Source organism: Anguilla rostrata, chromosome 4 (assembly GCF_018555375.3).
Source record: "Anguilla rostrata isolate EN2019 chromosome 4, ASM1855537v3, whole genome shotgun sequence".
Taxonomy (NCBI): Eukaryota; Metazoa; Chordata; class Actinopteri; order Anguilliformes; family Anguillidae; genus Anguilla; species Anguilla rostrata.
The window spans coordinates 60,342,540-60,368,458 of record NC_057936.1 but is presented as its reverse complement, the minus strand read 5'-3'; the positions used below and the strand labels follow the sequence as shown (position 1 = coordinate 60,368,458).

The 25,919-nt window shown below is 46.9% G+C and overlaps 3 protein-coding genes across 6 annotated transcripts in view; 1 reads left to right on the top strand and 2 right to left on the bottom strand.

Moving 5' to 3' along the window:
- Positions 1-8,119, bottom strand: part of cubn (cubilin (intrinsic factor-cobalamin receptor)) — a 69,237-nt gene extending 61,118 nt beyond the window's left edge. The window contains exons 1-9 of the mRNA XM_064334135.1: positions 8,004-8,119; positions 7,167-7,296; positions 5,798-5,893; positions 5,038-5,076; positions 4,624-4,725; positions 4,124-4,227; positions 2,413-2,539; positions 2,053-2,221; positions 234-365 (exon numbers count right to left, since the gene is read on the bottom strand). Of these exons, the coding sequence (XP_064190205.1) occupies positions 234-365; positions 2,053-2,221; positions 2,413-2,539; positions 4,124-4,227; positions 4,624-4,725; positions 5,038-5,076; positions 5,798-5,893; positions 7,167-7,296; positions 8,004-8,119 (1,015 nt within the window). The remainder of the gene's footprint in view (positions 1-233; positions 366-2,052; positions 2,222-2,412; positions 2,540-4,123; positions 4,228-4,623; positions 4,726-5,037; positions 5,077-5,797; positions 5,894-7,166; positions 7,297-8,003) is intronic.
- Positions 8,120-8,975: 856 nt separating this feature from the next.
- trdmt1 (tRNA aspartic acid methyltransferase 1) lies at positions 8,976-19,561 on the bottom strand. Of its 4 annotated transcripts, none has more exons than XR_010329702.1 (12): positions 19,407-19,561; positions 16,934-17,043; positions 14,422-14,498; positions 13,756-13,827; positions 12,901-12,966; positions 12,267-12,336; positions 11,992-12,075; positions 11,030-11,373; positions 10,744-10,801; positions 10,466-10,595; positions 9,236-9,415; positions 8,976-9,167 (listed from the first exon to the last, which is right to left on the bottom strand). XR_010329702.1 is itself a non-coding variant. In XM_064333694.1 (12 exons), the coding sequence occupies exons 1-11, from the start codon at positions 19,492-19,494 to the stop codon at positions 9,315-9,317; spliced, it is 1,200 nt and encodes a 399-aa protein (XP_064189764.1). In that variant the 5' UTR covers positions 19,495-19,561; the 3' UTR covers positions 8,976-9,235; positions 9,289-9,314. The 4 variants fall into 4 exon arrangements, 3 of the variants coding, with proteins under 3 accessions (XP_064189764.1, XP_064189765.1, XP_064189763.1); XM_064333694.1 differs by having other exon boundaries at positions 8,976-9,235; positions 9,289-9,415; XM_064333695.1 differs by having other exon boundaries at positions 8,976-9,415; positions 16,917-17,043.
- Positions 19,562-21,322: 1,761 nt separating this feature from the next.
- Positions 21,323-25,919, top strand: part of vim (vimentin) — a 9,765-nt gene continuing 5,168 nt past the window's right edge. Inside the window, exons 1-3 of the mRNA XM_064333692.1 lie at positions 21,323-22,601; positions 23,608-23,668; positions 25,835-25,919. The exon at positions 25,835-25,919 is cut by the window's right edge and continues 11 nt beyond it. Of these exons, the coding sequence (XP_064189762.1) occupies positions 22,081-22,601; positions 23,608-23,668; positions 25,835-25,919 (667 nt within the window). The 5' untranslated portion in view covers positions 21,323-22,080. The remainder of the gene's footprint in view (positions 22,602-23,607; positions 23,669-25,834) is intronic.

Here is a 25,919-nt window from a genome sequence, read left to right as displayed (position 1 = left end):
TGCTAATGACACTGTGTGTGTGTGTGTGTGTGTATGTGTATGTGTGTGTGTGTACGTGTGTGTGTGTGTGTGTGTGTATGTGTGTGTGTGTATGTGTATGCATGTGTGAGAGAGAGAGAGTGTGTGAAGGTGTGTGTATCAGTGTGTACCTTGTGCACAGGGTCCACAGTGTGTCTGTGTGTGTATACCTGGAGGACAGAGTCCACACTGTGTGTGTGTGTAATAGTGTGTACCTGGAGGACAGGGTCCGCAGTGGTAGGAACCCATTGTGTTGAGACACTGTACCACAGGGGACATGGAGCAGCCTCCGTTATTGGTGGCGCACTCATCCACATCCTGGCAGCTGTATCCATTGCCCTGCCAGCCTGCATACGACAGTAATCAATAAATTAACAAACCGATCAACCAATCAATTGACTAACCAGCCAGCCAATGAACCAACCAATCCACCACATACAAATCACAACTTTCAGTTTTCACAACCATATACAGAAAACTAAAAAAACACACATGCACACACACACACACACACACACACACATGCACACAGCATATATACACACACACACACACACACACACACACACACACACACACACACACACACGCATGCACTAAAGAAGCAGTGGCTCTCCACTGCCTCACTCCATACACTTCCACTTCCAGAATCTTCCATGGACTCCATCCCCAGAGTGCTTCACTAAAGACAGGCCTGGTAAAGTTTACAATAAACACCAGGAGAGGTCTCCAGTAATGGTTGTGGCATACCAGTGGTCTGTAGTCAATCAGCTGTGGGTCAAAATTAAACGCAATTTTCTTGGGTTTGTTTTTTCTCTTCCCTAACCTTATTTTTATTTTATTTTATTTGCCATTTCAAGAATTGCCATAATTAAGAAACATTTCAAGGATATAAGGACAACAAAACAAAACGGTGTCTGAACCTGTGTTCCCAAGGGCACGGGCGAGCGTAGTTCCACCCAAGAGCTGCTGTGTACCCCAGAGGGCTCACAAACAGCCGAACGCCCAGGGTCCCCACATCAAACGAAAGACAAAAAACCTGCTTTCTGTCCCCTCCGGAGGTCCCGCCGCAGAACTCCAATCGCGGAGACAATTACAGGGCAGCGCACCCCCAGCCCCCAGCCCCCACCCCCGCAGTAAATGAATAAATGCACAGGTAAGCAGAGAGAGGTGTAATCTGCTGTCTGTGTCCAGCGCAGAAAGGGACGTTGGCTCTCTCTCAGGAGAGGACAGGAAAGCTCCACTTAAGCGTGTGGGCGTAATGAGTATACAGTGTGTGGTTTATACAGGAGGAAGATCCTTTCCTCTGCGCCACAAGAGTTCCTCTCACAAGCAGGACTTGGAGGAAGCCCTGTGAATGGTATGGAGGCCATTTTAGAGCATTCTGTCTTTCATTCTCACTTGAAACGGCCTTCCCTTTAATCCCCCCCCCCCACCTCAAAAAGAGTCTGGCCAGACACTGCTAATATGACACACCCACCAGTGGGGTAGCCACAACACACATCATCATCATCATCAGTTCCTGCTTTTTTTTTTCTCTTCTTTCCTTCCTCATGAAAAAATATCCCATTGACAACAGATGTTATCTGCACAGTTCTTTACAGAACATCCACTGCCACAGTATTCCATTGGACACACCCCCTTCGTGAATATGCACAAGCTGACCATCGGTTGGGTTTATAGAATCCATACAGCTGAAGCAGCAGACCCTCAGCTCCCATTGGCTGAGGGGAGCAAACAGGGAATAACCGTGTGACGAGTAGGTTTTTTGGATTTTGTTTTGGTGTTCTAGAACTCTATCTGCATTCAATTACCAGCAGTAGTTGTTACATCAGCATTTGAATGTTCAGCTAAGAACATTCTAATCACATATTTGTGATCTCGCACCTTAAAGGGTTAAACAGCCAATGAGAAGTGACTACAGGTCAGGAAGAGCAGCAGAAGGACCCCAGCGTGTTAAAAAAACAGAACACCGCACTCTCATTGGCTGAGGTTGGGGGGTGGAGGTGGTTTGAGCAGCCAATGAGACGTTACCTGCAGGGCAGGGGCCACAGTAGAAGGACCCCATTGTGTTGAAGCACTGCACGGGGGGGTTACTGGAGCAAGGCTTGCTGGGAAGGCTGCACTCGTCCACGTCCGCAGTACAGGCCGGGCTTCCAGCGGGCGACGCCCACCCCGCATCACAGATGCACTTATACTTGGGCTGATGGACAGACAGACAGGCAGACAGACATACAGATAGACAGGGTTTATTGGAACAGTGAGCATGACTGTGTGTGTGTGTGTGTGTGTGTGTGTGTGTGTGTGTGCATGCGTCCGTCTGTGCGTCCGTCCTTGTGTGAGTGTGTGCGTGTGTGTGTGCAGGTGCATATGCGTGTGTATCAGGTTGTGTACCTGGTTGGGTGTGACCCTATCAGAGTCGATGCAGAGTCCGTGTACACACAGGTCCTGGCCCCCAGCCTGGCAGTCGTCATAGCGAGAGGTGCAGTGTGGGCCGTACCATTCTGCAGAGCACGTACAACTGGGGGGGGTATAAATAAACACCATAAGAAATTGAATCAAAGCAAACAAACAAACAAACAAATAAAGTCCCCACTTTGGCTGCTCCATGCATTCGTTTGTGTTGCAGTCTTCATACAGGGCAGAAGGTGCAAGCTACACTGTTCGAGCCCCACTGCGCCGCTCCTAATTCCTGCCAGCGTTCCCGCAGAGCGCTTTGGCGAAGTGTACCGGCGCGGGTCCGCGTGTGGCATACCGCCCCTGGAACGGGACCAGGGGGGCGTCGCCCCGCACCGCTCCAGCAGGTACCGTACAGCCTGTTCCAGGCCCACGTCCAGGAGCGAAGGGTTCGAGACCAAGCTCCCCCCAAAGCAGAATCGCCTCCTCGCCTTTTCGCTTGGACCGTACCCTCGCACTGCCCACGCAAACAACGGGAGTCTGTGTGTGTGTGCGACTGGCACCGCGTGGCATGAGAGCCGCTCGGCGTTGGCACGGCCGTCACCATCGGCAACCGCCGCCAGGCACTCTCAGCTCACGGAGCCGCGAGGTCCGCTGGGTTCGAACGGCGCCCGCCGATTCTGGGACCGATTACAGAAGCCGTTTACACAGCTAAGGCACAGTACCTGGCTTCTGGGGGTCTGAACCAGTTGCCGATTTAAAGGTGGAAATAAACTTTGGCAGGCCCAGCAGGTACCTCAAGGAAAATGGTAAACTGCAGGGGTCCAGAGACTATGCAGCAGACAGGTATTGGAGAGACAGACAGGTGATTTACCTGTAAGACTCAGGCAGTGGAGTGACAGACAGGTGATTTACCTGTAAGACTCAGGTAGTGGAGAGACAGACAGGTGATTTACCTGTAAGACTCAGGTAGTGGATAGACAGACAGGTGATTTACCTGTAAGACTCAGGCAGTGGAGTGACAGACAGGTGATTTACCTGTAAGACTCAGGTAGTGGAGAGACAGACAGGTGATTTACCTGTAAGACTCAGGTAGTGGAGAGACAGACAGGTGATTTACCTGTAAGACTCAGGCAGTGGAGAGACAGACAGGTGATTTACCTGTAAGACTCAGGCAGTGGAGTGACAGACAGGTGATTTACCTGGGAGACGCTGGCAGTAGAGACAGACAGGTGATTTACCTGGGAGACGCTGGCAGTAGAGACAGACAGGTGATTTACCTGTAAGACTCAGGCAGTGGAGTGACAGACAGGTGATTTACCTGGGAGACGCTGGCAGTAGAGACAGACAGGTGATTTACCTGGGAGACGCTGGCAGTAGAGACAGACAGGTGATTTACCTGGAGACTCGGCAGGAGAGACAGACAGGTGATTTACCTGGGAGACCAGGCAGTAGAGGACAGACAGGTGATTTACCTGGGAGACGCTGGCGTAGAGACAGACAGGTGATTTACCTGGGAGACGCTGGCAGTAGAGACAGACAGGTGATTTACCTGGGAGACGCTGGCAGTAGAGACAGACAGGTGATTTACCTGGGAGACGCTGGCAGTAGAGACAGACAGGTGATTTACCTGGGAGACGCTGGCAGTAGAGACAGACAGGTGATTTACCTGGGAGACGCTGGCAGTAGAGACAGACAGGTGATTTACCTGTAAGACCCAGGTGTGTTGACACAGGTGGCTCCGTTTTGACACCCCTGTGACGTTCCTGTGTAGATCTGACACTCGTTTATGTCCGTGGCACAGATGGGACCCTGGAACACGTGGACAGGTGCTTACCGATAACATCCAGGTATGTGTGTGTGTGTGTGTGTGTACATGTGTGCGTGTGGGTGTCTGTGTGCGTAAACTGTAGGACTTTTAATAGTCAGCCTCCAGCCTGTGCCACATAACATAAGGAAACTCATCAGGGGAGGCCTGGTGACTCAGTCCACAGTATATTCGATATAATGGTAATTTAATAGCCAGATATGGCAAAAGACAGAGTGGATTTTTACTTATCAGCACTGTGGCTAATCCGAGGCTGCACTGAATATCAGTTGTACAGGAAGATGTTGCCGTGTTATGATTGGTTGCTTGGGAGTCAGTGCAGTCTCTCTGTGCTGACTGGTTGTTTGGGGGCTCTGTGCTGATTGGCTACCGTCTCTCACCTGCCAGTTGTTTGGGCAGATGCAATGGAAGGCATCCAGCAGGTTCAGGCAGGTACCCCCATTCTGACAGGGGTTACTGCCACAGGTCCTCCTCTGCACCGTCTGCAGAGAGAGAGAAAGAGAGGGGTGAGAGAGAGAGAGAAAGCAAATGAGAGAGAGTGAGGGAGAGAAATAGCGAAAGAAATAGGGAGAGACAGAGAGAAAGAGAGTGGGAGAGAAACAACAGGACAAGAGAGGGAGATACAGAGTATGAGAGTGAAAGAGGAGGTGACAGAGTGAGAAAGAGAAGGTAAGATAAAAGGGAAGTGGTCTTATAGAGGTATTAGTGGTGAGTGCACATTCCTGTGAAAGAACAACAGCAGCAACTGCAGCAACAACAAAGCATTATTTACTGTGCGTGAACAAAGCAATTACCTGTTCGATGGTTTGCACTTTTGACTCCAGTGTTGAAACCTGAAATAAAAGAAAAGTGTGGAAATAAATTAGCAACCCATTTCCACATCAGACAGCACATTATGATTTGAAAAAATATGCATAACAGAAATATAAGACAATTACAAAGCTTATTACACTCAGTTGTTGTGTTTCATAGTGTAACAGAAGCTGTGAGTTAATTCGGCCCAATATGAAGTATACTACATGGCCAAAAGTATGTGGACACCTGACATCTTGAGAATGCATTAATATGGTGTTGGTCCACCCCTTGCTGCTATGACAACCTCCTCTCTTCTGGGAAGGCTTTATACTAGATGTGGGATTATTCCTCCAGGGATTGGTTTTCATTCAGCCGAAGGAGCATTGGTGAGGTCGGGCACTGATTGGGCTATAAGGCCTGGCTCGCAACTGGCTTTCTAATTGATCCCAAAGGTGTTGGATGGGGATGAGGTCAGGGTTCAGTGCAGGCCAGTCAAGTTCTTTTACATCATTTCTGACAAAAACCATATATGGACCTTGCTGTGTGCCCGGAGGTATTGTCATGCTGAAACAGGAAAGGGCCTTCCCCAAACTGTTGGGGAACCACAGAAACAGAATGTGATTGTATGCTGTAGCATTAAGTTTTGCCTTCACTGGAACTAAGGGGCCAAACCATGAAAAACACTCCTTCATTAGAAGAGGACCCCCCCCCCCCCCCCCAGTGTTTCTTTCAGTGTAATAGAGCATAGAGGCAACTTGCTTTAGTGCTGAGCTCATTCAGCTTGCTGGTCACTTCTGGGGGAGTTCCACCACCGTTCTCTTTGATGTTGTTGATGTCATCTTTGTTGATTTTGATCTGGAGAACAGAAGAAAACTCAAGACAATGTTCACTCAGAAATAGATTCACAAATTTATTTTTAACTTTTTTTTTTACAATGATTTCCCTAACAGCAAAACAGCTTTGCAGGCAGAGGTTTGTTGTCTGGGCAACAGCCTTTGACTTCCCTCTTACAGAAGCCAGGGTTTGGTCATGTGATACCTTTCAAAACTCTGTGCCTTAAAAGCTCCCTTTACAGTTCCTAACCTGTTGAATATTACACATTCTCGGAAATAAAAGGTACAGTGGAGGTACATTTCTGTTCTTCAAGGAACACATTTCCCAAATGGACCCTGAAAGGTACAGCAGTGTTCTCTTTGGATACTTATAAGTACCTTTTACAAGCAAAGAAAGGTACAAATACATTTTTTAGCCCATGGATAATAAGAACATTTTATTCATATATAGGGTACCACCCCAATAACAAACGTTTGTACCTTTTTAGGGACTTTTTGGCACCTGAGTGTATACATGCCTGTCTGGTGTGAGAGGTGGGACACACTGCCTCTCATGGTTGTCCTGCACACAGTTTTAGCTTTTAAGATCCTAAATGGATAGTTCAAAAATCGGATCGACTCACCTCTCTCCCGACGTCATTGCATAAACGTTTTTGTACCGAAAACAAAAACACGCGCTGACTATCTGCTTTCTCACAGGTGCTTAGATAAAGCAATTAAGACAACAGCAAGGGAACAATACCGGGGATTCAAACCTGCAACCTGCAGGTTGCAGGCCCAGTCTCTCACCCATAGCACAGTGCCATAGAGCTAGGCTGTGGGACAGCATGTTCCCATAAGGTTACCAGTTCACTGAATGAGCTGATTAATGCATTAATAGACTCGACATTTAATGTTAATATTAAATCCAGAAACAGTCTTGGTGCTCAATGTATGTATGTGTTTGTGATGTGAAGTCATGAAATCATGATTGTGTGTGCATGCAAGTATTGTTTTTGGGTGTGTGTGTTTGTTTATGTGTTGTGTGAGGTATGTATATGTGAGCGTATGCTGTGTGTGTGTCAGTGTGTGTGGATATAGTGGTATGGGGTATGTGTGTTGTGTGTGTGTGGTGTGTGTGCGATGTGTGTGTGTGTTGATGTGATGTGTGTGTGTGTATGTGCGTATGTGTGTGTGTGAGCGTACGTGCATTTGTGTTTATGTGCGTGTGTGCGTACGTGTGTGTGCATGTGTGCGTGTCTGTGTCTGTGTGTGTGCGTATGTGTGTGTGTGTCTGTGTGCGTTCCAGACATTACCTGGCCGATCAGCTGTGTCAGATCCTCGCTCCCCACCTGCACGGTCCCAGAGCCGCTGGTCTGGAAGCGGATGTTTTTGTGATCTCCGGTCGAGAAGATCAGGTGACCGCTGTCTGAAACCATACGAGGCCTACAGACGCGCAACACAGCAACAGTCACACAGATCTAACAAAGCTCAAAGTGTCACTGCTGTTTTTACTCTCTCTCTTTCTCCCTCTCTAGCTTTAACTTTCTCTTCTTTCTAACTCATTTGCTCTCTCTCTCTCCCCCTCCCCCTCTTTCACTCAGAGAACAGTAATTTACATTGTATTTATCAAATCCACAGATGACATTTGCCTTAATAAGAAAACTTTCCCACTGGCACGGAATAATCAGTTAATAAAATCTGATACCTTAACAAGTAACACTTGGAAATTACCTTTTTCCCTCAGCAAACCTTAAATGTAAAATCATACTTCACTAACTGTAACTGCTTTCACATATATACAAAACACCACCAGTGCGACTCACCAGTCCTAACAATATCCCTTATTAAACCAATAACTCACTGGTCATTGCTGATATCCTTCATTAATCTAATAATTCACTGGTCATTTCTGATATCCTTTATTAATCCAATAATTCACTAGTCATTGCTGATATACTTCATTTATCAAAACTCATTACTGAATCCTAATAATCAAACTCACTGGTCCTGCTAACCTTCGTAAACAATACTCACTGTCATTGCTGATATCCCTTATCAATCAAATAACTCACTGGTCATTGCTAATATCCCTTATCAATCCGATAACTCACTGGTCATTGCTAATATCCCTTATCAATCCAATAACTCACTGGTCATTGCTGATATCCCTCTTATGTCGGGTCTGAGCCCCCTCTCCAGAGTCGCACTGGAGGCTGTTGAGAGAAGAGCGATAATCAGCCGGTGTAAGTATGCCCGAGCCATGCATGAGAGAGCTGCCACGGCATTGCAGCATAGTGCCATCTTATTCCCAAACGCACCTCTAATCCACAGCGGGAAGGGGGCACTGACCCTCCCGCTGACCAGGCAGCAGTCCACAGCATAAACCTCCCAGGCTCAATCACAAGCCTGCTATTGCACTTCAGTACTGCACGATTGACACAACTCATCATATGATTTCAGAGATGAGTAACCAGAATTCATGTGTGTGTGTGAATGTGTGTGTGCGGGAGAGTTTGTGGATATGTGTGGGTGCATACGTGTGTGTGCGCAAGTGTGCATGCATGTGTGTGTGTGGTGATGTTGCAGACGTTGTGGCAAGTGTGCATGCATGTGTGTGCGCAGTGGAGTGTGTGTGTGGGAGTGCGTGGATGTGTGTGTGTGCATACGCATGTGTGTGCGCGAGTGTGCGTGCATGCGCGTGTGTGCATGGGTGTGTGTGTGCGTGAGTGTGCGTGCATGCGTGTGTGTGTGTGAGAATGTTAACTATCAGCAGAGCAGAAGCGTGTCACCAGGTCCACTCCCTTCATGGCATGTGCTTGCGTTTCTTTAATGTTGGTGTTGCTCCACGGTTGTATAGAATGTTTTTGTTACCTGGAAATCTCGCCATTTTGACGCGTCAAACAACCTTTCTGACCCGTCAGTCTGGCCTGTGAGCTTCCATGCATGTCTAACCTAAATTTTACACTTGGATGAGCTTTTAATAACTAGCTGTTAATTTTTTTTGTGATTTGAGCCACTGGGACGTTGTGCATTTCAAAAATGGAGGTGTATGAAAATGTGGACAAAACGGAAGTTACATCTTCCAGTGTGATGCACAGAAAGAGACACATTTCCACAATGAATAACTACAAAAATATTTTATTTGAAATACATTTACAATGTACAAAATTAAAAAAACTTCCCCTTACTTTTCACATACACATAAATAATAACAGTCCATCTTCTCAAAGCAGGAAGTGGACCAGGCAGCATGGCATTCCGGGTAAAAGGAGGTCGCTTCTCCTCCCCAGGCTCTGGTTAGCGGGTTTAGCGCTCTGGTACCATGTCACGCAGCTGCGGCGCTGCATCTTAGCTGCGCTACGCTACGGCTACGTGCTAAAACGGCTACATGGCGCTGCATCTTGGCTGCGCTACGCTACAGTTACGTGCTGAAACAGCTACGCGGCGCCGCGTTGTTCAGGTCACCCCACCATTAGAGTGATGAGTCGGGCCACCACGTGCACGTTCAGGCTGTTTCCCAGCACGCGATATCGCTGCTTGGTCGTGGTGTTCTCCGGAAAGCCTGAAAGAAAATTAATTTTTTAATTTTTTTTAAAAAGGATAATAAAAATCACAACTTTTTGCTCATTTCTGGCACTAAGTGTCACGCTGGGAGTGTCATCTCCTCCTCCAGGACAGAGAGATGAAGAGAAACGGAAACGACAGGAGAATCTCTCCACGCAATCGCAGAGAGAGACAAGCTGTGGCACCAGGCTGATCTGGGGTCAGCTAAATACCAAAAAGCTTCTGCAACTGCATCAGCAGGCTTAACTCCAGTCCTGGAGGGCCACAGCGTCTGCAGGTTTAACTCCAGTCCTGGAGGGCCACAGTGTCTGCGGGTTTAACTCCAGGAGGACAGTTTGAGAACCCCGCTGCAGCTGTGAAGGTTCTCTGAGGACACGCCTGTGGAACACACTGGGAGTGGGGTGGGGGGGGGGGTGTTTAACCGCTTTATGAGTTACGAGCACAGTCAGCCCTCCTGAACGATGGGAAAATCCGGAACATTCCACCGATGTTAGGACCATCTGGGGGCCATGCAGGAAAACCCCCTCCAGGAAAAAGTTGGGGGGGGGGGGGGCGTTCTCCAGAACAACCAAAATGACCCTCACCTTGCCACGAGGGCTTCAGAGAGCACTGCGGAGCGGCAGGCAATGGGGAAGACTCAAAATGCCAGGCATGTAAAAAACAGCACCATTTTTATATTCTTCATTCAGTTATATCCACCATTTTCTTTGTCATTCAAACCCATTCTGCACGCCTCTGAAGCACGTGCCCGTGAGCCAGTCACTGCTTTCCACACGCAGGGCAACAGGACAAATAGCGTCACTCGGAGCAGAGCAGTAACCATGACAGCAACAGCACTGTGTGTGCGTGTGTGTATGTGTGTGTTTATAGTGTACAGTGTGTGTGCACGTGTGTGTGTGTACATTGTGTGTGTGTGTGTGTGTGTGTGTACAGTGTGTGCGCGCGTGTGCGTGAGTAGTGTACAGTGTGTGTATGTGTGTGTGTGTGTGTGTGTCTGTAGTGTACAGTGTGTGTGTGTGTGTGTATAGCGTGTGTGTGGGACACTCACTGAAGTGTGAGGGGAAGCCCATCAGGTTGGCGATTTCTCTGGGGCTGAAGTATCGCAGGCGTAGCTGGGACAGCTGGAGCAGCTTCTGCTCGTCCGTCAGGGAGTCCAGAGCCGCGTACGCCGTCTCCACCTGGGACAGGGAAAACTACCCTTAAAACAGACCGGAGACCTCCACCCTACCTCCACCCAACAGACAGGGCTAATGCAAACGCTTTCCCAATTACCCACACCAGGAGACCTCCACCCAACAGACAGGGCTAACGCTAGCGATTCCGTACCTGTGCATCTGTACAGGACTGCAGGACGGAGCCAGTTCCTTCCACATAGTGGCCGTACCTACGGAGGGAGGGAGGGAGGGAGGGAGGGATGGCAGGAGGGAGAAAGGGGGAAAGAGAGATGGAGAGAGATGTCCATGTATGCAGGCTTTTGATAAGTACTTGTATCCTTTCTCTGTTTTCTGTTACGGTCAGAGAAACTTATGAGCTGAATGTAACTCAGTGCAGAGCGCATGTCTGTGTAACTGGGCCGTATTTTGCGTGTTCCTGGGGGGGGCGGGACTCGTACCCCTTGGTGAAGCAGACGGACCTCCGGCAGGAGGGCCGGACGATGTCCATGAGCAGGGCGTAGCGGAGGAGGGTCTTCGGGGGCAGGAGGTACCGCCCCATGCCCGGCCCGGCCCCGCCCTCCTCCTCCTCTTCCTCCTCCAGGAAGTCCTGTATCCTCCGGACGGACTCATCCTCGTCCTGACACCTCTTCTTCTCCAGGTCCCGCGCCGTCTCCATCTTGTAGAGGACACGCCCCTCATCCCGCCCCTTGCTGCTGTTTGGGGCAGGGGCGTGGCTGGGGGCGGAGTTAGGGGTGCGGTCTGCAGAATCGCCTCTTTTCGATTCGGGGAAGGCCACCAGAACCTGATGAAAGGGGAGAAAGGACCTCGCTGGTGAGGAAGTCTCTTCCCATCAGCCACTAGGCCAACTCCATTTCAGCACAATCAAACCAGGAAACTGTTCCAGGAGTTCTATTCATAAATGTAAACATAAAAATGCCCCATTAAAAAAAAAAAATAGCTGAGGATGCATTTTCAGCTCATGAACTGAATTGACCATTCTGAAATAGAGCCACATACAAGGCTATATAGTCCCCAAAGCCCACAGTTTCAGACATTTTTTTCCCCAATCTGAAGGACCCCCTAAAACCACCACTCAAGTTCAGAAGCCCCAACTGAATAAAATACACAGCTGACTCCTTCAACCTAAGCCCAGTACAACCTGCAAAGCAGTGACTATTCAACTCATTAGTGCATCTTAAACGGGATATCATACAGCACACATATACTGCAGATATGCACTTAGTACAATACAAACATTTAATAAACTACAATTACCACCATGATACCATGGATGTGTTTTGCAGCAAAGGTGTTCACATTACCCAGATAACTTACCTGGATAAGCTTAAATGAAGGAATGAATGAATGAATGAATGAATGAATGAATGAATGAATGAATGAATGGAAACAGCTACTCCACCTCTGTCGTAGTCTGGAAGGAGAAGGACTCCGGCAACGCCCTAGCAATCAGGAAGTAGCGCAGCCGGGAGTTCGGGATTCCTAGCTGTTGATTGGAGCAGAAATGTCATGTGACCCACATTCTATCTTAGGCTCCAGAATGGAGCAGGGGAGGATGTGAACACACACACACACGTACATAAGTGAGAGGTACGTCAGTTCTATGAACTCAATGGTTACACTTTAATGTTTAGGCAACGTAATGTTAACGTTTGTGCGATGGTATAGGATGCTCACACAGGTTGGGGAGAGCAGGAACTCCTGATAGCTGTACCCACAATCCTTCAGGGTCTTCACCAAAGCATCCCTGAAAAAGAAGAGAGATAGAGGGAGCGGGGAGAGAGGTGGGGGTGGACAGAGAGAAAGGGGAGAAGAGAGCGAGGGAGAGAAATGATTGACCTGAACAAGTTGTCAGATACCTTCTCAGCTACAGCTAAACTCTGCTCAGCTACACTCGTCCCAGCCAAAGCGGGAATTTAAGCAGGTGCATCTGAATGCTCCACAGCATAAAAGCTGCTGTTTGTGGGATGTGGAGCTCGGTCATTATGAGGCTTCACAACAGCACAGGCTGACAGCGAGGCCAACCCAGGCACAGAGATTCAGGCACAGGTTCACCGTCCAGCTCCTATTCCACAACACGCGCCGCTGCCCCTGTACCCACGATGCAAAGCGGCGGCGGCGGCTGGTGCGGCCCGCATGAAAGGCACTAGAGACAGAGGCTATCCGCTAAAAGAACGAGTAAAACGGATATTATAAAAACTGGGGGAGGGGTTCATCAAACACCCCCCCCCCCCTCCCCCCCACCCCCACCCCCCTTTCACAGAAGCCCTTGTGGCTTGTAACCACGGCGACGCCCGTCTCCCCGGGTTACCTGGCGGAGGAGGTCTCGAAGCCCTTCACGTTTTCCAGAAGCAGGAACCGAGGCCTCTTAGCCAATCTGTGGAGAGAGGGAGGGCGGGTGGAGTCATAGGCACTGCTCATTGGCTAATCAAACCCAATGACGAACGGGTGGAGTTCAACCTGAAAACCTGACCTGAAGCAACCTGACCAAGAGTTTTTTTTACGAAAAACACGGTAGCCGTAAAACCACAAGCCCTCTTTATCGCAGATCAAAAGCCACGTACTGCTGCAGAGGAAGACAAGCTGCGTCATCAGAGGCTGTGTCACTTACTTTTTTAATTCCTGGTGTTTTTAATACAACTCCCAACGGTACTGGGCATATATTAAGAGGCACTGTGGTAAATGTCATTTAATTTCGAGGTAATCCAGACAAAAAAACTTTTAAAAATGTATTTATTAAATCAAAGATCCGCGGAGAACTCCATGGGAATGTATGGCAGTTCATAAACTAGATTTCGACCAAGTCAAAATGAAACTAACCTCCCACTGAAATTGAATAAGGGAGCCCATCTCTATGGTAACCAGTCTCAACACTGTAAACGCGCTGGTAAAACTACAACCACAGCACGCTGTTACAGAAAACTCAAACAGGAAACAGGAAGTGACACGAGCAAAAACATCATCCTCCTCAAACAGATGCCTACAAGATCTCACCATAGATGAGACAGATCATCCTGTCTGCACTACAGTTTTACACACACACACGTACGCGCACGCACACACACACACACACACACACACACACACACACACGCACACGCACACACACACACACACACACACAAAGAAGGAAAGAAGATAAATGAGAAAAGAGACGTGTCTTTACCTTGGCAGGATGTCGAGGATATAGAGAAAGCTTTTTGTTCTGGGGTCAGATACATCACCTTGCAGTCCAATTCTACAGGAGGGAGAGAAAGACAACACGGAGTGAGAGAGGGGGAGGGAGAGAGAGTGAGAGAGAGAGAGAGAGAAAGAGATTCTTAATGCTTTTGAAGAATTGAGACTTTACTGATCATCATGATTAGTTGATATGCAGAATAGCGTTTTTCTTTTTTTTCTTTTTTATATTGCTGTGCTGGAAAAAGAGAGAGTGAACAAAATATCCTTTGTACTGGAACATCCCCCCCCATGCTAATGAGAAGAACATAACTAACTGGCTCGGCATCTGTGAGCAGTTATGAGTGACTAGGAGAGAAATAGATGCGCACACAGGACCACTCCAACGTGGGTAAACCTGTGGGACAGAGGGCTTTCAGCAGGAGCTAACGATGCTGGCAAGCCCGGAACACAGAACCTTCTGGAAGCTGATGAAAAATGGACAAAGGGGCTTAAAGACGATGTATACACATAAACACGGGCACGGACGGACAGACAGACACAAACGCGCATACAGGCGCGTGCATGCACGCATGAATGCACGCGCACGCACACATGCACACGCTCGCACACACACACGGGCACACGCAAACACACACGCGCTCCTCGTACTTACCTGGTGAAAGGCTGGCATGGTGGACTCATGAGAATCATGTCAAAGTCTAGCCTGTTGAAGTCATCAAGCGTCAGCCCCTGGAACAAATATGACTACGTCTGAATAAATGGTAACACCTTCAGGAGGGACATTCAGAGGGGTCTACTCTGTCCACGGGAAACACACAGTAACTGTCGGCCATGTTGAACTTGCATAAAAAAATCTAACTTCTCGTAAACAGCCAGCGACTTTAGCACTTATCCATTCCACACAGAAGGTAAAGACACCGCAATCTGCTTTAATTACGATGCCTGACCAGCAGTCACTTCGAGTGTGTGCGCGTGTGTGTGCATGTATGTGTTTGTTTGTGTGTGTGTGTGCGTATGTGTGTGTGTGCGTGCGTGCGTGCGTGTACGTGTATGAGCGCATGCACGTGTCACTAAGGTCACAAAGGCCCAAGACCTTGAGTGACTCTTATACGATGTCAAAAGAATTTAAACCAGGACCATAACTTCTTCACTGGTATAGTTATACAATATTGCTCTCCCCCCTCCCTCGTCCAAAGAACACCACACACACACACACACTCACACATAAACACATAAACACACACACACACACACACGCTGAAAGTAGGGTTTGCAGCTCCTCCGCAGATAATTGCTGACAAAGCAGGCAACCTTTACTCTGCACTAAGTTCCTCAGTTACTCTTTCACCAAAAATACCCAATTAGAGCCTCATAAAGTCTTCAGGCCAATTTGGGGGAGAAGGGGGGGGGAGGTTGGGTTTATGGTCACTGAAAAGAAAAACAACCAAGTCCCAAATCAGGAAGAAAAAGAGGAAAATCGATGTGTCTACGCACATTGCGTTTAGCATTAGACAGTCTTATCCACAGAGGTTAGCAGATGGTCTTTACATACAATCAATCCATACAGCTGGATATCTTTGCTGAAAAAAATGTGCTTCTATTTCAGCCCTACAGACTGTGTCCCCACGTGCTTAAAAGCATTTCAAAAAATGACATGAAACTCCAGCAAGGCATCGGCTTTGTGAGAAAACACCAGACTGGACCATTAAAGCTTTGGACTGCAGATAGGGAGACATGTATGAATTTTCCTGGTTTAAAAAAAAAAAAAAAAAAAAAAACTGACCATAGTCCCGACTCTGCCCCATTCAAACGAATCAGCCAATCGTGGCAAAGAGATGACTTCAGTGAGGCTTTAGATAGCTGCTGTATTAGAGGGCCTTTATGAAAAATCAGAATGGACATCGAGAAAGTTCCAACCCAGAATGAGTTTGCCCCTCCCTGCACAAAATGATGGCCATACTTAAGACGGTCTTTCATTCGCGACTGCCCATTTCAGTAAGCACTCGGTTAAGATTTTTCAATGTTTCAGGGGAAAGCAATCGAGCTCAGAATAATTCCCCGAAATCCAGTGGCCTTACATGAAAACTTGTTTACCCGCTGGAGGGAGTTAAAGGGTTAATAATCAACAGACAAATTCTGAAAGCTCTCTTTTCATCGTCCTCCTTCCTCCTCCCTCACAGCGGTTGTTACATCAGGCAGATTCTTGTCTTATGACAAGTTTTTTTTTTTTTTTTTTTTGTTGGGTGAACTTATTTTGTTAATAGCAGGATATGAAAGTATTACAAAACAACAACAACAGCAGCAGCAGCAGCAGCAGCAGCAGAAATATCCTCCAATAGCCGCAGCTCGTCCTCGAGGGCCTCGCAAAAGTAAAGTTCAGCGATAACTTTGCCTCGTAAGCCATCGGCTCAAAAAAACGAACAGGGCGGACATTTTGTATTCCCCTCCATTCGGGTTCAGCCAGTGCGCCGCTTTACCGGCCTGCCAGAGAGCTGTTTACGGGCAGATGCTGGCCGTGAGAGGACGAGCCCAGCGGCCAATCAGGTTTCACGCTGGCGCCGAACGAATTCGGTCTGTTTCACACCATCGGCGGTTCACGTGAGGACAATGATTCACAAGCCCTTCTTTTCTCCCTCAAATCATTATCATTATTTTTTTAATTTTCCCCCCAAAATTATCCTAACCTAACCCATTACAAACTGTCCCTTCTGGTGACTTCAGATTCAGACCCCTTCCGCACGCGGGTTGTTAAAATGTAAATTTCAGAAGAGCGCAAACATGGTAAAGGAAGCTGTTGCTTTGAGGGCTTCTGGGAACTCCGCCCCTTTGCAGCTGATCAAATGAACCAAGTTCACCCACCTGTGTGTGCGTTTGTGACCCCACCTGTGTGTGCGTTTGTGACCCCACCTGTGTGTGCGTTTGTGACCCCACCTGTGTGTGTGTTTGTGACTCCACCTGTGTGTGTGTTTGTGACCCCACCTGTGTGTGCGTTTGTGACCCCACCTGTGTGTGTGTTTGTGACCCCACTTGTGTGTGTGTTTGTGACCCCACCTGTGTGTGTGTTTGTGACCGCGCCTGACTGTGCGTTTGTGACCCCACCTGTGTGTGCGTTTGTGACTGCGCCTGACTGCGCGTTTGTGACCCCACCGCATCACGCCGCTCACCTCGATGGTCTTGGCCCACAGCGGTGTGGCGGGGAAGTTGTGGCGGTAGACCTCGTTGGCCGTGGTGTTGACATCGACGGCGGCCACCACCCGGGCGGGGACGCGACACTCTGAGGGGAAGAAAACATCCCGGCTTAGTCTTTTAGGAGTGGATATTTTCTCAAATTTAAGCCTAGTCTAGAGGCATACGTACAGCATTTACACCCTAAAATTCATCCTCAGTTAAATGACTAAATTACAGGGGGAAAAAAATACCCTTCATTAATTATCAAATAAACGAGGCTTAATTAATACATGAATATGTTAATGTGAGCCCGCAGTGAAAGAATGAATACACAAATGTGTACATTAACCCTTTGAAGAGCAGGCTTTCTTAGAATGTTTTTATTTTTCAAAATTCTAAGCCAGTGTTGCTTAGCAACTCCATTGCTGTCAATTACCGGCAGTGATTGTGACATCAGCGTTAGAATGTTCAGTTAAGAGCATTCTAATCACATAGTTTGTGACCTCACATCTAAAAAGGGTTAAAGAAGTGGTAGACAGTTGTTGTGTTTCCTGTGCATTACCCAGCACATCGCTGGCCGGCTTACAGAGGCAGGTTGTGGCCTTTGTACACAGATTCTGCTGATGTACAGGAATACACACAGGCCTCCTTCAGCCTAAAAACAACGGCAGTCAGCAGAGAAACTGCCTCTACCTACCGAGCCTCTGTGAGATACACTAACCTGCTATTAACCCTGGTTAATACATAACACACACACACAAGCACACACACACACAGACATACACACAAGCACACACACACACATACACACACACACACACACACACACACACACACACAGACATACAGACACACACACACACACACAAGCACACACACACACAGACATACACACACACACGTACATGCCCATACGTACACACAAATACACAACCACACACACATGAACATACGCACGCGCACACACACACGTACACGTACACAAAAATACACAACCACATGCACACACTCTCGCACACACCCTTTTAGAGTTATAAAAATCTTTACAGTCGTTTACAGCGACACCTGTTGAAACTGACAGTCTCAGCTCCAGATGTCCCATTCTGTACATTTTTTAAAAGCCTTTATAAAAAAAAATAAATAAATAAAAAAAAAAGTTTACAATGGAACAAAAAGAAGAAGAAAAAAAAACAGTAAAAAGTGAGTTGAAGAGCCAGCAGGGGAGGCTGAATGAGGTCACAGAGAGCAGAGTCTGACAGCAGGAACAGGGGAAGCGAAACACCACCAGAAACTTCCGCAGGAAGCGGAGGAGTAAGTGCAGCCCTGCCTTACCTAGGGGGTGTGTAGGGACAGGGGGAGGGGGAGGGGGGGGGGTGGGGGGTGGGAGGGGCATGTCAGATTAAACGCCTTTGATCCACATGTCATTCACATAAACACTAGCACAGCTGCACAACACTTCATTCTGCTCTACACTGACTAGCTGTATGTAACTTTACTGGGACCTCGTCTCTCGGGGGTTGCAGGTTTGATTCCAGTGTGAGCCAATGGCAGTCGTTCCCTCCCTTTAACCTAAATCGCTTCAGGAAATATTAAATTGCAAACGGATTGGATGTAACATGCAACAGAGCACCTGTTAAATGTCTCAATGTAATGTTCCGGTCTAATATCAGGTGCAATTAGAGGCTCTATTTCAGACACAGTCAAACACTGGAACACCAAGGAGAATCACATGGAATGACACTGGATATCAGATTTTTTTGTGTGTAATGACATGAAATGACTCAGGAAAAACATGGCTAACGTGATTTTACTTGTCTGAGCATGAATACTACGATGAGGGACACATTGGATCTGATAAAGAATATTATTCAGGAATTAAATTTAAAAAATATGCATGGCATACAGACTGCTTCAGAAGGGTGCACGGTGTTTCATTAAGAATGTCGGTAAGAGAAACCATGGTGCAGCAGGTTGCTAACAGACGGTGACTACGCGCGTTTCTAGCTAGCACCGAACTCCAACTGTCATCATAAACGGCAGAAAAAATAGTAGCTGTCCACCGCGTCCATATGTGCTAGCTATCACTGATTAATTTCAGCGGCATAAAATAGCAATTGACATATGTGCCAGTCAGTTAGCCATCTAGTTACTGCTCCGTACTGTACATGTTAGCTCGCTCACACTCGATAGATTACTTAAGTTCATCCGGTAAACTTTACGATGTCACTAAGCCAGCAGTCTTGTATTATGCATCAATCTAAAATACATCCTGACATTTCAATCGTAAATACGGAAATACGGTTGAAGACCATATTGAGTCCTGGGTGTAGCCAACACTGAGGATTATTTGACAGATGCACACGCGCTATCGACGTTGTCGCCTCTCCGTTGATTGAGAAGGGGCGACTTCGCTGCAGTTTTCATCCGTTCTACTGTAAATACTTGTATAAATGAAAGTAACTTGTCTACCTTTTAATGCATAATGCATCCCGCCAATGCCACTGTACAGCTCTAAGACGCGAAGCTGTTCCATGTTCACCGAACGGCAGAGTGACATAAACACGAACACGTGTACTTGACGCTGCGCGCTTCCCTAGATTTCCGTATGCAGGACAGAATGGTTCCGGTTAATTTTAGTTCCTGGGTTAGGCGGTCGGTTTATTCGATGTTCCAATAGTAGAACAGCAGTGCAAACACTGTAATAATACGCATATAAAATCAGTATTTTAACGTACGAATTTCAAATGCGTATTGTAACAATTGCTGACTGTTACCTGCATATAAGATACAATTCTTATGCGGTGACAAGTCATGACTGCGGGGGCTCCAAGCTGAACACGGTCCATAAATGGTTTGATTTTAAGGGGAATATTGTCAGTGTCGTTAGCATAGTCTGTTAAGGGGCCCAGTGTCATATCTTGTCTTTCCAGGGTCCCGGGCAACCTCTCGACATAAAATGTTAAGGCTATGGTCACAGCTTTTCTAATGAAATTATGCGTTAGTAGATTACGTAATTCGGTCATGCATGCATATAACCATCCACAGTTCATTCATTCATTCATTCATTCATTCACTGTTTGCTCTAACAAATCAATACCATGACATTGTGTCAGCATTGATTATTAAGAACAACTGTGTTCTTTTTGATTGTTTGAGGAATAAGCTGCACGTGTTTTCCAATATCCATTTTGCATCTGAGAATTGAAACATCTTCACACAGCAAGAGTATGCTACTATCACTAACTAGTACCAACGACATTTTGCTGTATAGGGGCGCGACCATGACCTAAAAAAGACCGATGTCAAGAGGCTCTACTGGGGTGGGTTGGGGTGATGGATTAAACCAGGGCAAGCTCTTTTTTGCCTTCAATTTATTCAATTTTATTAATTTAACCTGTATTTAACCAGGAACCCCTCATTGAGATCGAAATCTTCTTTGCGAACGGGGCTTAAATTTGAGAAAATTATATTATTCATTCCCCTCCTAAATAAATTTAAACCGATATCCTCACTTCAGAATGAAATTAAATGCTGGCTTTGTAAATGGACATAAAAAAAACTAAAATAAAATAATACTGAGGGAATTATCTCGGTGTCCTCAGTGGTAGATACGGACCCGTCTGTGTAGTTGTTTGTTTCCTCAGTATTTCACGTTGGGTAAACTGGGATAAGGCGTAACAGTAAAACACGCGGACTGCTGTGCTTCTCTTCCTCTTTTAATTTTGACATGGCTTCTAACCGACAACAGTGATCACGGGTCTCTTCTTTAATTATCAAGACGAAATAGTTGCTAAGAGACCTATATGTTTCTCTTGGCACCTCGTAGAAACGTCATACCCGCACCATGAACAGCAGAGGAAACCCCGAAGTAGCACTACCGTTTCGTCTGGCGCATAATGTTTATGCCTATCTCCATGGCGATCTCTGGTCAAAAAATGTGAATGTGGCAAACAAGCCTGACACAGGCCACCGAAGTGGCTTTCCAAGGGGCCCTCCAGCACAGAGACACAGGGAGATGATGTTCAAACAGTCCACGTTCATTTACACGGATGGCAAGGTGGTACAGCGAAAGAGCAGATGTTAACCCTGTCATGACCGAGAGGCCCTCCTTTGTGTGGGTGGGGATGGCAGATTTAACCTGTGCGCACTGATTGCCTCACTACGCACAGGTGCAGCCACCCCTGTTCCCGGGCCCAATTAGCCTGGCCAATTATCCAATTCCTAACCAATTATCTAATTAGCCAGGTCTAATTAGCTTGACCCAGGGCAGGTGTGGCTGCTTAAACCAGCCATCCCCACACCACAGTGAACTTTATGTGTATGAGTCATAGCGTGCATTAAACGCGTAGCTTACGCCCTGTGCTTGGTAAAATTGAAGTAAAATAAATGAAAAAGATCATTAGTTAATGTTTTAAGCCTTGCTAGTATTTTCTGCCCAGAAATTAATACTTCAAGAGTGTGCAATGTAATCTACAAGCCATTATTTAGCAGGTTCCATCTGAATTCAGTTAATTGTATGGCATTACCATGGAGCTACAAATACTAACGTAGAACTTAAATGCATTTGAATGCTTCACTTAATACTTGGTCAAGATTGGCAGCGCTTAATAGTCGTAAACAGAAATGAGTTTGCAGAAATAAATCAATGAATACATATTTTAAACGCAAATATTTATTAGACTACAATAGGCTACAAAACGGATTTCACCTTACGTTAGTGAATAGGTTAGCATACGAGGGAAAAGTTGAGCGCTATAGCTTTCAGAACTTCATAAGTTTCCTCTGGCTTCCAGTCTCACTAAAAAGAAGTTCCACTCGTTTCGCCTAAAGGGATAACACTCGCGGAGCCGCGTGAACAAAGGGGCACTGGGCTGGAATCTGAAGTACCCCGGGCCCCCAGATTTCGCGAGGAGCTGTTTTACGGGCTATGCGCCGCGTCACTCAAGCTGCCTGTACCGTTACCTCATTTGCATAAGGAGTGTACTATAAATTCAAGCCTCTCTCTGCAGCTCGTCCTCGTTCGGGGCAGTTTTGCGTGAAGTTTTTTGGTGTGCTTGCGTGGAAGTCCAGTCGGAGGAAAACTCGTTAAACCCTACTAAAGAATATTAGTAAGATATTTTTTTAAAGCCAAAGGATTACAAAAATGGCCACGAGAACGCAATCTTCTTACAAGAGGTTGTTTGGCGCGGAGAAACCCATGATGTCTCGGTCCAGCTATTCAAGCCGCCAGTACTCCGTTCCGGTCCGCTCGCGTGTCAGTTATAGTGTCTCATCCGCACCCACCATCTATTCGACCAAAACTTCCAGGGTCCGAAGCAGCGCCCCGATTACCAGGCTCACCTCCGAGACTCTGAATTTCGCCCTGTCCGATGCCATCAACACCGAATTCAAGGCTAACCGCACCAACGAGAAGGCAGAGATGCAGCATCTGAACGACAGGTTCGCCAGCTACATCGAGAAGGTACGCTTTCTGGAGCAGCAGAACAAGATTCTGATCGCGGAGCTCGAGCAGCTGAAGGGGAAGGGCACCACGCGCATCGGGGACCTGTACGAGGAGGAGATGCGCGAGCTGAGGCGCCAGGTGGACCAGCTCACCAACGAGAAAGCCAGAGTGGAGGTGGATCGCGATAACATGGCGGAGGACATCGAGCGACTAAGGGAGAAGTAAGAAGGAACTTTGAAAATCATTTAAAAATGTTTATAAGTGTAACCGTGCCATTTATCACTAAAATTAATTAATTAAATAAAAATACGTTTTGCGACAGTAGCTTAAGTGTGCGCGTTCAAGAATAGTCGAGGCGCATAGCGTGACGCACAATTTGTCAACGGGATAAACCGATTTACTTGTAGAGCGCTTTACCCAGAGTTTTAAGTTTATTCTGTTCTGCACTTGGGATCTTTCCACTGGGTGGCTTAAAAGTATTTTAAAAGTATAATATGTGGCCGACGTGCATTTGTAAGAATCTCTTGTCTGTGCACGCCACAAGAGTTGTGAAGAAGCATAATGACAACGACATCACAAGTTCTTTAATTTAATTCTTTCATTATTCGTTCTCCAGTTGTTTCGTAGAGTGTGACACGGATGGTGTGCGCGTGGATATTCTAAGGCGCTGGCATTGGACCATTGTCATTTATTATGATTTACCTATGAAAAGTGTTTGGAGAAACTTTACCCTAAAATATTATTCCTTTCTTCGGATTGGTCGCACGCACACACACACACCCTCCCACACCCCCACACACACACACACACACACACACACACTGCGTAAAATAATAGCTACCTGTGCCGGGCACATACAACCATTGCGGTCCTGACTATAACATTCAATTACTGCGATTATGAAAATTTATATTACTTGCTTCTTTGAGATTTTAGCTGCACAGCTACCAAATTGTGTCTTAAATATTGACAAGAGCAAAGAGCAGGCTACGTCCAGTCCTCCACAATTAATTCGGCGGTTTTTGATTGCACTTGTCGCTGGCATCATGTTACATGTAACCGGTTTGCTTAGTGGCTGAGTAGAGATTAGTGTAGCAAATTAAGGAAATCCACGTCACGATTAAGCTGAGAGGGGGAAACGCACGTCGCTGCGGTCACTGACACCTCCGGCAAGAGTTGGAAGGTGGGCGTGGCAAATGACTCGATGCTTCTTCGCTTGTGTTGCAGACTCCAAGACGAGATGCTTCAGCGGGAGGACGCCGAAAATAACCTGCAGAGCTTCCGACAGGTGAGATAAGGAGCTGCTTTAAAAAAAAAAAAAAAAAACAACTGATGTTTCAATGTCATCATAAATGTGCATTTACAGTACGTCAGAGAAAACAAAACTATTGTTGCAGATCCAGACATAGGGTTTTGGTGGCCCTGCATAAGTTCTCCTGCATAAATTATTAAATCTCATAAATTTGTTACTCTGTGCCGTTTAATAGAACCCATTACATTTGCCATAGGAAACACTCTTTACAGGGCTGTTCCTTGTGTTGTGGTGTAATTTCTGCCCTACATCAATTTATATATCCCCTGGCAACTTCAAACACAATGAAAGATTTACTGAAGCCTTTGAGAATTTACAGGATTGAGAATGCAGAAATCTTCTGTGATAACAGGTATACATAAAACATAAGCAAATAAAACCCCCACCCAAACCCCCCCCCCCCCCCCCCCACCACTGTCTCTAAATATCACCACTGACAATAACAGTCACTTCTTTCTGCGAATCATCTTGGTTGCTATATACCTCTATTATGACATCACAATCCCTGACCCGTGCAATATCCAGGTCAGTGCTGTGCACTGATGTCATCGCAGTCACTGTGTTTGATTGGCAGGCCAGTTTTCCAAACTATTGGCCAGTAAGCTATTCTCTCTGTTCGGCAAAGCCATTAGATTAAGCATTGTAGTCTCAAAAAAAAAAAAACCAACAGAAAACAACAACGTCCGGTCGGATGGTCCGAATTTCTGTAGGATTAATCCAATTTAGCAGAGCGTTCGGCTGGATTTGTGTTTGTCCCAAAGGCCGTTTTGTGAGGGGGACATTGTTCTTTGTTCTGCCCAGTCCGACGGTAGGTGTGGAGTAGTCTGTTATTTGGCTTTGACTGACAGCCGGGGACATTGTGTTGTTCTGGCTTCTGGTTGGTTGGTCCGTCTGAGCCCTTTACGAGTGGCAGGAGCACTGCATCCACAGGAAAGGAGCCCCACTTTTCTTGGTGGCCCCTCAATTCTGCTTCTTATGTATGGAGAGAAACGGTTTTTCTTTCACGACTTCCCATAATTCTCCATGTTGGCATTTATGAAGTTTCCTATGGTAGCTGCCTATGATCAATATAATTGGCTGAAACAAATGTCCTCTTTGACCTAATTTGAGAAAGTCATGGGACTGTAATGTTGGATTTATAACACGTGAACCAAAATAATAAAAATTTTTTTTTTTTTTTTAAACGCAGCTATCTTCTTTGTCCTGGGTTTAAATCCAAATCCTGTAGTTTCAGAAGAACATCGAACCGTCCACACCAACATCATCATTCTGAGCAGTGACGGCTTCGGTCAGAGCACAGAGCATTAATTGGCTTCCTTTTTTTTTTTTTTTTTTTAAGAAAAAAAAAGACAAATTTTACATTCAGACATGGCCTTTAGTAAGATTAGCCCCCCCAACCCCCCAGAGCTAAAATGGCCAGGTGGCCATAATCTTCAGTGTGCAGGAAGTAGCATTCCCTTCCCCTCGTTCCTCAAAAAAAAAAAATTTCAAGAGCTCTATTTTCCACGCTTAAGTGGCATTTTTCACTCTTCCTCCCTCTTTAAACCTGTCAGCAGTATCTGTCCTACCCAGTGGGCACAGGTGTTGGGGAGCATTATGTTTTGAACATTGCTGAATTTATTTTTAAATATTTTTTTTTTTGTGGGGCCGGGGGGATGGGGTGGAGGAGGCGTGGGGGTACCAGCAGTGTGGGAGGGGGGGGGGCTGCGCGCTCAGCCTAGATCCTCTTCAGCAGAGTTCCCGGCACCAGGCTTTCAGTCAGTCAGGCCCGCTAGCGCGACTGAATAGGCGTCTTTGTCCCGCGGAATTACGGACCCAAATCGGCTTCTGCGCGGGCATTGTGCTACTCTGGGCGGGGGTGGGGGGGGGGGTGACAAAGCAAGCTGTTTCACAAATGGACGGTGCCAGTGGAAGCTGGCGGAAATATGCAACTGCCGACTGTGCTCAGGATTGCAAACAAAATGGGGAGGCTGTGTGCGTGCGTGTGTGTGTGTGTGTGTGTTTGTGCGTGTGGGGAAAATTGTGTGTGTGTGTGTGTGTGTGTGTGTGTCTTCGGTCTTTGATCAGGACTCAGGTAGAAGCTGTGTTGACTGGACCCTGCCCCCCCCTCCATCCCCCCTTCCTGTTCCCCGTGTCCCTCAGGATGTGGACAACGCTTCCCTGGCCCGTGTGGACCTGGAGCGGAAGGTGGAATCCCTGCAGGAGGAAATCGTCTTCCTCAAGAAAC